The 10,917-nt window shown below is 53.5% G+C and overlaps 4 protein-coding genes across 4 annotated transcripts; 1 reads left to right on the plus strand and 3 right to left on the minus strand.

The window, feature by feature from the left end:
* The first annotated feature begins 15 nt into the window (after positions 1-15).
* Positions 16-1,132, plus strand: LOC128269272 (growth arrest and DNA damage-inducible proteins-interacting protein 1). The gene is made up of 2 exons (XM_053006685.1): positions 16-461; positions 532-1,132. Exons 1-2 carry the CDS (start codon positions 101-103, stop codon positions 996-998), a joined length of 828 nt encoding a protein of 275 aa, XP_052862645.1. The 5' UTR covers positions 16-100; the 3' UTR covers positions 999-1,132.
* Positions 1,032-2,070, minus strand: LOC128269273 (ER membrane protein complex subunit 10). The gene is made up of 4 exons (XM_053006686.1): positions 1,946-2,070; positions 1,621-1,881; positions 1,265-1,555; positions 1,032-1,191 (listed from the first exon to the last, which is right to left on the minus strand). Exons 1-4 carry the CDS (start codon positions 2,015-2,017, stop codon positions 1,120-1,122), a joined length of 696 nt encoding a protein of 231 aa, XP_052862646.1. The 5' UTR covers positions 2,018-2,070; the 3' UTR covers positions 1,032-1,119.
* A 395-nt stretch (positions 2,071-2,465) lies between these two features.
* On the minus strand, positions 2,466-5,239 carry LOC128277509 (arylsulfatase B-like). Its single transcript, XM_053015978.1, has 3 exons — positions 4,724-5,239; positions 3,741-4,157; positions 2,466-3,670 (listed from the first exon to the last, which is right to left on the minus strand). The coding sequence occupies exons 1-3, from the start codon at positions 5,237-5,239 to the stop codon at positions 2,654-2,656; spliced, it is 1,950 nt and encodes a 649-aa protein (XP_052871938.1). The 3' UTR covers positions 2,466-2,653.
* A 2,817-nt stretch (positions 5,240-8,056) lies between these two features.
* LOC128278398 (arylsulfatase B-like) lies at positions 8,057-10,025 on the minus strand. The gene is made up of 4 exons (XM_053017127.1): positions 9,918-10,025; positions 9,465-9,854; positions 8,989-9,399; positions 8,057-8,923 (listed from the first exon to the last, which is right to left on the minus strand). Exons 1-4 carry the CDS (start codon positions 10,023-10,025, stop codon positions 8,057-8,059), a joined length of 1,776 nt encoding a protein of 591 aa, XP_052873087.1.
* Between the last annotated feature and the right edge of the window lie 892 nt (positions 10,026-10,917).

Here is a 10,917-nt window from a genome sequence, read left to right on the forward strand (position 1 = left end):
GCTGTCAGGCGGATACCAAAACACATCTCCGAAACACGAGCCTTTTCGGGCTTATACAACAAAAAACGGACCCCGGTAGTGTTTGGACAAAGTTTGCATAATGTTTTCACTAAAAGTGCTACCATTCAGGATGCTGCGTGCCGGCCCAGGCACGCCCCTTCGCACCATCACACTGGGTGCGGCCAAAGCGACAAAGAAAAACGAACAGCAGCTGGAGATTGAAGAATCGGACGCTACAGAACTGCCCGTTACGTTTGTGGACGATGATCGTGAGTCCGCCGAAGCCCGGGAGGCACGGGTCGAGGCACTGCGTAACAAATCGCGCCTACTGCCACAGCACCGGAACATGCTGCACGAGCTGCTGCCCTACGAACAGTCACAGTCGTGGATTCACGAAACGGTCAAGTATAAGCGCATGATGCTGGGCCGGTACGGTGTCGCAGGCAGCCGTGTGGATCCGAGTAAGTCCGAGACCCCCCTCAGATCCGGTTAAAAATGCAGAATGATAATTGACAATCCGAATTTTTGTAGGAATGTGCTTCCCAACTGCGAAAGAAGCACACGAAAAGGCGGAGTACGATCGGGTGGCGTTTCCCTTCTCTCTGCGACAAATGATGGACGCAAACGAAACAGCCAAAAAGGCGCGCCAGGCGGAGATCGAGACACGCGAAGCCGACATTGCGCGCAAGCTGGAAAAACTCGACCAATGGACGGCGGATCTGAACGCACGCATCGAGAAGAAGGAACGGGAGGCACGCCAGGCCAAGGAGCGCAAAGATCGGCTGGTGGAGGAAGTTCGAAGACACTTTGGGTTCAAGGTTGACCCACGGGACGAGCGGTTCCAGGAGATGCTGGCCCAGAAGGAGCGCGAAGACCGCAAGAAGGTGAAGGATGCGAAGCGCAAGGAAAAGGAGGACAAAATGATGGAAAAACTGCAGAAGAAAACGGTGGAACTGGAAGCCGCCGAGGTGGACGGCGCGAGTGGGAAGAAACAGTGAACTCATTAAACCTGGTCACCCTTGTTAGTGTGAACTTTTTAACCGGATTGGTCTCTGTTGTCGTTCTGTATTTTGGCTTCGTGTAGCTTAAATTAACTAAAATAATTGCCACAGAGCTTTGTTAGCGTTGTCCAGCCTCGGGGTTGGTTGCCGAAATGAGCAGTAGAATCACCACCGGGACAAGGTACATCCACTGAAAGACATAAAGCATGGAGCATCGGATGCTGAACATTCTGTCGAAAGATGGGAAAACTTTTGTTTCTTACATATTTAGCGAAGAAGCTGCGGTTATCCTTCGTTTCGCCGCGCTCTCTGGCTTCCCGTTCTCGTTCCATCTTCTGTATGAAGCTGGCCGTATCCGGAATGGGAGCTGTTTCCGTGTGCTTCACATAGACGTCGGTGTTGAACTCATCCAGGACATCCACGTCGCTGTTGGACAGATCGTGACAGTGATTCGCGTTGCCATTGCTCACCGACTGCGTAACGCCCGTCACCGTGCCGGAGTGGTCCAGCGATACCCACAGCACGTCGGTGAGTTGCGATTTTGCCAGAGCGCACTACGAAACCGTGAAAGATTGGTAAAACGTGGAAACCCGCATCCCGCATCGCTCCGAGTACGTACCGCTTTGGAGGAGGTCAAAAACGTGGTAACCCCGTCGGAATCGGAAACATGGGCCTCAAGTCGATAAAGCCGGTTCTCCTGGGCAAGGCGTTTCAGTTTGTTCCGATCCTGCAATGATAGCGGTTCTTGGGCGACGGACACCAGACCCGTGTTACGATTCGTGACCGTAACATTGCCCCGCAGCGTGAATTTGTTCGGCTCATCGTAGTCCAAGGCGTGATAAAGGGCTATGTTGAGCCATCCGTCGTACTCGAGAGAGTTCTGTGGAACGGTGAAAGAAAGCCCTCTGAATCATCGGTCCCATGAACAAGTGGCCCCAACTTACCGCTTGCACAAAGTGAAACGTAGAACAAACAAAAACGGAGATTAGAAAGGCAATTTTCATTAACAAATTCATGTTGAAAAGTTTTTCTCCGCACAACCCGAAACCGCGAATGACAGAACACCGTGTTTGGCAATCAAACAATGACAGGTGACAGAACAGCGCATTGTTTTTGTGGCGCGCTACAAGACGGAAATATTTCAAGGGACATCCCTGAATTATTTCGCGTTTCACGTTTCTAACGGATCACCGTCACGTGCGCGTTTGAAGTTGACTGATCAAGGTTTCCGGTTCCCCTGGCTTTTACTTTCTTTTACTCTGGCTTATCTACTATCAGCAGTCGGCATTTTATCACTCAACATGCATAATTGATCGCTACCGAACAGCTCTCGAACGGTACCACTAACCTTACCCATCTTCCCAGTGTGATATCATAATTAAATAGGCAAACAAAAGTTTGTGATTGAATTCCCGTTTTTTATCAAGTAAATTTGACAATAGTGAATTTCGTACTGGTGGTTCGTTGGAGATCTACCTTAGTTTAATTGTAAATAAAAGTGCTTAAGAAGTGTATGGTCTTAACGCTGTTTTTTGTTGCAAACTATCGTTTCCATTAAGTGTCCAGTGTGCTCGTTAAGTATGACCCTTAGCCCAAAAAAAAACAATGGCAAAACAAAAGTGTAACAAACATCCCCTGGTTTCCATGCCCGGTTACCGGTCCCTATCACTAATGACGTAGATTTTCGAGTTGAACGCAGAATCGATCGGCTTGTTATCGCCCGAGCCGGACGGACCAACCGTGGTCGGTATCTCGCTGGGCATGTTGGCGACACCCGCCGTCTTGGTCTTGCGGAACAGTGTGATGACGTTTTTGTTCGACAGATAGAGCAACGTGCCAATTACGAACACGATCCCGACTACGACAATCGGCACGATCACGTAGAGCTGGGTGTCCTTTGGCAGCGAGTGCGACGGAGGCGGCATCTGTTCGTCGTGGGCGGCGACCTGTCTCGTCGGCTCCGTTCGCCACCAGTTCCAAACGCCACCAAAGTTCGCCGGATTCGCTGCCGGATCGTGTGGACGATTGCGTGGTTTCACCGCGCGCGATCGGTAGTCTTCAATGTTTTCTTGTATCTGGCGCATCCTGATCGGGTGTTCCGCCGCGATGTCATGCATCTCGCACGGATCGTTTATGATGTCGAACAGGCAGGGCCTCTGCAGCGGGTTGCAGTCACGGGTGGCAATCGCGTTGCTACAGTTGACGCGAGCGTGCCTCCGCAAGTATCCCATCACGATCGCGTCCAGCTGCAGCGCACGTCCGATCGGGCTGGACTTTACGGTGTCCAGGTACTGTGCGTTCCCGGGGAGTTTGTCGAGCGAGTCCGCCGCGCCGTACCACCGATCGTTGGCTCCCTCGAGCGTCGTACCGTTCACGTACTTTAGTCCGTTCTCCATGTAGCTGGTGTAGCCGAAAATTTCGTCCACGTTGTTCATCAACCGTTGGCGCGGGTTTCCGGTACCGTAGGCCAACGCTTCCCACTGATCGATACCGTCAATGTCACTGGCGGTTTCGTCGTGCGGAAGGCTGATGCCGGCGGCCGACGCCAGCGTTGGAAGCCAATCGGATATGTGGAACCATTGTTTGGAAACTCGCTGCGCTTGTTGAATTAGCGGGCTCCAGATGAGAGCCGCCGTTCGTACGGCTCCCTCCCAAGGGGAATGCTTTTGCTGGAACGGTGGAACAGAAAGTAGGAACATTATGGTTCGAACGTTACCTTGTGCTCGTTTTGAGACTCACCCCACGGAACGGATAGTTGGAGCCGGTGTTGCTGTGCATTCCCTGCGTGACGCCGCCGTTGTCGCTCAGAAAGACGATGATCGAGTTGTTGAGCATACCGTTGGCCTCCAGGCTCTGGTAAACTTCGCCTACACTGTCGTCAAGCTTGGACATCATTGCGGCGTACTTGCGGCGGTCGATGTCGCCGATGTAGTCGAACCGATCGATCGTTTTCTGTGGCGCTTGCAGTCGATCATCGTCGTTACCGGCATGCGGGGCCAGATGAGTGAGCACCAACAGCATCGGATCGCCAGTACGCCCGTGTGATGCGATGATGTCGCTGGCAGCGCCGGTGAAATAGTCCGTTGCGTACGTCCCGTTCGCCGCGCGGTTAATGGCGAGATTCTGCCGTAGATCGTACCCTTCGAAGGCCGCGCCCTGTGAAGGCCGAACACGAGACGAGACGGGACTGAGATTTATGGAACTCTTGCATTATTATTTGAACGGTGATAACGAGGCCACAGCGTGTCCGCGTTGTTTACCTAGCACGGGTCTTACGGGGTTTGCACAAAATTAACGGACGAACACGGAGAGAGTGCTCCGAGTGCCCTAACTTCACTCTCTCTAGTGTCGCACTTTCAAGGACACCATAAAAATCTATTGCACGAGCAGTTGGAGGCCAGCAGCGGCTCTTCGATTATGAAGGTAACATTTATAGATCATTTAAAAAAATTTATTTTCAAGGAACTGGTTTGATGTCGCTCTGGCCGACGATGGGAGAACAAGTTTCGAATTCTGGGAAAAAACTGTTGTACGCCTTTCAAAATCAACATTCAAGTTTATCGGGTTCGATTGAGGCTACAACCCGATGGCCTCTGGAGCTTGCCCTTGAATGCTATACATTGTGCGAAGACCGGGCCAGCACAGAGGACCTGAGCCGAATTGATAGTTCTCTTAGAATCTAAAAAGAAAAGCAAATGCCTCACTTTCGCCACCATACTTACACTGTTCATCTTCGACACGTAACTCCAGTAGTCGATGTAGGGCCCCAGGTACCCGATGTGGGTATCGAAGCCCCGGTTCGTCGGCCAGTAATGCTCGGAAAAGAAGCCCAGGTGCCACTTGCCAACCAGATGCGTCCGGTAGCCGGCCTCGCGGAAGTATTGCGGCATCAGCTTCTCGTCCAGCCCGAGACCCCACGGTTCGTCGATGTCGATCACGTAATGGTGCATGCCCAGGTTGATCGGGTGGCGACCAGTCATCAGGGCGGCCCGGGACGGGGTGCACATCGGGGCCGAGTAGTGCCGATTAAGGATGATGCCATCGTACGCCAGGGCGTCGATGTTGGGCGTAGCGATCTGGTTTGACCCGTGGAAACCGACATCGTTCCAGCCCATGTCGTCCGCAACGATAAGCACGATATGGGGCGGTGGGGCCGATTGCTTCCGCGGTTCGGCCATCGCTATGTTGCACCAGGAAACGATTAACACCGCCAACACTAGCAGCCTGACAGCTGCCATCGTGCGCACTGTCTGGGGATCGCCCAATTCTTGCCAACAGATTCGCTGTGACCTTCACAACGAACGGGGACGGGGGGCCTGTCGTTCGGGATGGCCAAAAACGCGTCGTACACGCGTCTGATTAAATATCACTTGATCTGGCCGCGATAAACACGTCGCGGTGTCAAAATGTTCAAGAACCAAACAGCACCAAGCAGCACTCAACAAAACACAAAACATTCACATTTCGTCTGTCCGAAATACGAAAGAGACGCACACCGCACTAAGTGTGTGTGTGGAGTCCAGAGATCGCCGATCGCCCGCACTGCACCGATAAAAACGGAACAAAATAAAGCAATTACATTTTATCAGATCAGTTTCAGGCACGCATGCGGCAACGGCAACGAGGGGACCGAGACCGAGTGTGAGGGGACCCGGTCGGCCGGTTGGTGTAAAGTTGGTGTTGGGCCCTCTCCTTCTGAGGCGCGTAGTATCCCAATCAAAGTGTCGTTCAGGAACTGGCTGCGTTTGGTGCGAAGCGGTTTCTATTACTCGGTGCCTCGATGTATCACGGTAGTTGCTGCAGTGCGTTGCGGTTGGACCGATCAGCGCCACGGTCCAGATCCGGGTCGTCCCGGCGTGTGCTCGATTTCCTCGGCAAGCAATCGGTCCGTTAGCAAGGGGCGTTGACCGTGGATTATCTCACCAGCTGGCCGGTACGGGCTAAGTGGCACTAGTTTTGCACAGCAAACAACATGCGCATCGCGTGCGCAGATGACAGTCCCACGTGGTCCGGACGTAGACCGGTCACTATCGGATAGCTTCGCGCCCCGTCCGTTGCGATCCGCACTCGCGAATGTCTGACGATGGACTGAGCATCGTCGACGGTACACTCGGGGACAGCCGATCCAGGCGTTGAGTGGACGGCCTCGCTCTGGCCCGATGAATGCTTTAACCAAATTGGAAGACATTCGCACAGTGCGCGACAGCGCCGCGTGTTATCGCGAAACTTACGGCCTGGGCCCCCTGTCATGTCTGGCTGTGAATGGAGGAAGAGGATCGTTTTAGTGCAACCTCGTCCGATAACTGGTTAGGTTTGGTGAACCCGGGACCTGGGCTCCGGGCTCTGTTTCTGGAGTGGGATCCTCTGTGATTTATGTCGTGGCCCTGTCGAGGGCCCCCGAACGGCGCCCGTACTTACAAGTCGGGAAGTGCACAAGTGTACAATGTCCGTTTTAAAAGAGATACGATTAATGTAGAAATGGTGGAGCCACACTTTGGCACAGCGCGATTGTTACTTTTGAGTGGTTTGGGTTTTCGGGCGCAAGGACCGGGTTAGTAATGAATCCAGTGCTGTTTCCAGCACTCCGATAGCCAGAACCCCAATTTATCCGTTCTGAATTTCACAAATCAATAAACATAAGTCGCCACGGACAGACCGCACCGGAGTAAATAATATTTAGAGTGCGATCTCCACGCTAAAAGAAAGCCCGCAGATGCTCCCACAGCTTCCCAGTAGCTCGCGCCTTGCGGAAACAGATGGCGGAAATTCTTGGCGCTACACGGAATGAGTCGCGGTTGTTTGTTTTTCTGTTCTGTTGTTGCACCGCTACCGTTTGAACAGCTGACAGTGTGACAGAGGCGGTTAATTTACGGCCGTTCTGGCCGCGCACGCTTTCCGCGTGCATTCACAATGCACGCTTGCGGTCGTTGCAAAAGGCGAGGGCGAAACAATAGGTACCTGGCCGCATCTTGAAACATTGCGGGCCAGCGCCACAACAGAGAGCTGAGTCACCGGAATAAGAGAACGTTGGTACGCTGTGCGCTTAACGCAAAGTTGAGTCGCGCAGTAATTAGTATAGGGTGGGCGATTCAGCGTGTGGATTCCGCAAAGATGGGGCGTAAAATATTGATTGCAATCGAACATCGAAAGTTTCGGCGGCTCCTTCTTTATTTTCGAAGTAATATGGACCAATGATGACGCTAAGCCAACATCAGCACCGAACAGTCGAGGTCGTTGTGCAGATGCATTGGCTTGCACGACATGAGGGGTTTTCCGAACCCCAAAACCCTAGACGTTTCAAAGTCTAGTAATCGGTAGTTTAAAATCCAAACACTTTATGAATCACACTGCATTTTATTTATTTGTATATCAATATGCGTTTCTAATATCTAATCCGGCAAACGGGAGGATTTCATAGACTCCAGCCCTTGGAACAACAAATTAATTAGAGAACTATCTTCGAATCTGGCAACAATTCATCCCACGAAGATAACACGACTTGGAAAAGGACGATTTCCGCGTTATGTCGGGGCAGTCTATCGGTTCCGCTTTACAAACACCTTACCCTTATCGGGACGCTATCGGGAGAGCGCCAAGATGTTGGCAGGTGTTCAGATTGAGCCACTGTTGATTGATGCAGCTCGCCGGGGGCAACTTAATTGTTATGGCGACCCATCAATTTAGAACCGAAGAGTAGTTGTAATTGCTAGCGCCCTATGCCCCGTGCACTCATCATCCCATAACTGACGTCTGATTCCGAGAGTGAATTAAAGTTGCGCCTTGATTACGACTGGGACCCCCTTGCTGAATCTTGCTGTAGAGGTTGTTGTTGCAGTCGGAAAACATGATCATTAAACACCACCCAAAAAGGGCGCACAATCTCGGCTAGGCAGTTCGAGTCGAGTCGTGCGATCGTAAAGTTTTATATCTTAGTCTGGCAACAGGTTGGGCAACAATTTCGGTTAAGCACTGAATGTAGGTCACTTTCGGCTAAGATGCGGTCAGATCTGACGCAGATCTGACCGCGTAGAGGGTGTTCTTATCGCCCGTTTTTATCAGTCGCGACCTCCGCAGTCTTCCAGCTTACTGTTTCGACTGCATGAAACGAGTTTCACCACTAAGCATACGGCGAATACGATGGCTAACGCTGCTGCCGCCAACAGCATCGGTAGGATGCTTGGGGAGCGAACCATCCGCGCGTCCAGTTCGTCCTGCCACCAGGTCCAGGTGTAGTTGTACGAGGCAGGATCGGACCGGCTGTCCGGTGGTTGGTTACGTGGCCGGACACTGTGCCGCCGGTAGTACAGAACATCGGCGTATAGCTCGTCCACGATGGCCGGATGCTGTTGGGCGATGTTTCTCCGTTCGCACGGATCCTCGAGCAGATTGAATAGACACGGAGCGACGAGTGGTTCGCACGGCCGATCCGGTTCTGCGGCATTCTGGCACTGCAATGTGGATGTTGCTCGAAGACTCCTCACTTTATCCGGGGGAGGCAGTCGCAAGACTTGACCCAAAGTGTCCGGGGCCATTAGCAGATCGAAGTACTGCTGCTCGGGTAGTTGATCGTGATCGGGTAACTCGCCCAACCAACCGTCGTACTGGCCGTCGGCACAGGATCCACTGACGTACTTCCAGCCACGTTTCGTGTAGCTACTGTAGTTACACCGATCTTCAACGTTGTTCATCACAACGGATCGCGGCCCCAAACCGCTGCCGGACTGCAGAGCGCTCCACTGATCCTGTCCGTCGATGGGACTGTCCGTCCTGGGGATCGCGCCGATGCCAGCTGCGCGACCCAACGTTGGCAACCAGTCGCTGACGTGAATCCACTGTTCGGAAACGTAGCCTCGCGCTGTCAACAGTGGACTCCAGATGAAGGCCACTCCACGGACTGCGCCCTCCCAGGGGGAAGCTTTTTGCTGTAACGAAGGGGGACGATTAGATTGGGATTTAATGGACGTGTCCCAGTCCGTGGTACATTTACCCCTCGCAACGGATAGTTCGATCCGGAGTTGGCGTGTATTCCGACCGTCGGGGCACCGTTGTCCGCTAAGAACAGAATGATGCTATTCTCCACCATGTTCCGCTCCCGAAGGGCACTGTGAAGCCGCCCGACACCGGCATCGATCCGCGATATCATCGCTGCCAGGGTTCGCCGGCGCGCATCGCGGATGTGTCCAAATCGGGCAATCTCCTCCGCGGGTGCCTGCAGCGGATCGTCCACGTTGCCGGTGTGTGGCGCGAGGTGGGTCAGCACCAGGAGCAGTGGTTCCGCTGTGTTGTGGGAGCGGATGATACGAATGGCCTCGTCGTTAAACAGATCCGTCGCGTAGGTACCATTGGCGACGTACTCGACGGCAGTGTTCCGCCGCAGGTCCCGTCCGCGGGAGGATGACTGTGCGGAAGAGTTGTGCGGAATAGAGTAGTGTGCTGGATTTCGGGGGGGTGGCCTGCACTTACCGCACTCATCTGCAGACTGTGGTCCCAGTAGTCGATGTACGGCCCCAGGTAGCCGAAGTGTGACTCGAAGCCCCGGCGGGTTGGTGTGTAGGCCTGCCGGAAGAAACCGAGGTGCCACTTGCCGACCAGATGCGTCCGGTAGCCGGCTTCGCGGAAGTACTGTGGGAGTAGCCGCTCATCCAGCCCGAGACCCCACGGCTGGTCGGAGATGATGACGTCGTCCTGCATACCCAGGTTTATCGGATTACGACCGGTCATCAGGGCAGCCCGTGCCGGGGTACAGAGCGGTGGCACGTAGTGACGGTTCAGGATGACGCCATCGTACGCCAGGGCGTCCAGGTTGGGTGTGGGAATCTGGTTCGAGCCGTGGAAGCTCACATCGTTCCAGCCCTGCCGCGTAGAGAATCATAATTGATAGTTCACGTGACGAATTCGTCGCCGCCTTAGACTTACCAGATCGTCCGCCACGATGATGACAATGTTGGGCTGGGCAGCACTAGCTCCACAACACCACCACCAGCAGCCGCTGAGTAGCCACTGGTAGACCACACCAAGTTTCATAACGCGCCTTAAGGTGATGAGCTATCAGAGCTGAGCTGTTGACGTCGCAAAATGCAATTGTGAAACCTGTTAGCGCCGTTCACACAATCGACGTTGGACTGATTGTGTAAGGGCTGACGACGCGGGCAAACAGACGCTTTAAAGCACACACTTCGAGAGGGCCGTCCACTACGGCGACGTTCTGGTCCAGAGACGCCGGCGACGCGATCAGTCTCCGGCCGAGGCTCACAGCTGACTGATCGTGTGCCGAGTTCGTGTATCTAGCTTTATTGCTCACTTCGGGCTCCGTACGGGGTATAACAGTCCCTCCAGGAGAGGATAAGATTCTGTCCGGCACCTAGAACCTTCGTCGGTTTGAAGCCGGTTTGGTGTCGGCCGATTGGGGTGCATTTTAAGTTCAAGGAACGCGTTGTATATCAAATCGAAGGCCAGCCAGTAAGGTGGACAGGAGGTCTACCAGCGAGTGAGTTGATGCACACTGGCGCAATGATCTGAACGGTTTCCGGAAAGCATCCAAATCCTTTTCGCGCGAAAGTATCTCTCCGCATCCTGACGATCCGGACAAATCCGGTGCCTGCGTGTGTGCGTACGAAGAACATCACTTCATGTGGTCGTGCCTCGCGCACGGGGTCCCGGAACACGTACATCGTTCACCCCGCCGGGCCCAAGAATCTCAAAATACGATTAACAAACGCCTCACGAAAAAAAAATCCCAAAAAGGGATAAACGAAATCCATAAACCGAGAAACGTGCCCAAGTGGCCGACCACTGACGCACTGGTTGCCGGTTTGGAGATGATGAACGCCGTGGGTGAAACCAGAAAGGATGGAAGAATGCCGTCGCCGTCGACCGCCAATAGGAATCATAATCTCGCATTGTCGGCGGAAGCCAT

The sequence above is a fragment of the Anopheles cruzii genome, chromosome 2, assembly GCF_943734635.1.
Source record: "Anopheles cruzii chromosome 2, idAnoCruzAS_RS32_06, whole genome shotgun sequence".
Taxonomy (NCBI): domain Eukaryota; kingdom Metazoa; phylum Arthropoda; class Insecta; order Diptera; family Culicidae; genus Anopheles; species Anopheles cruzii.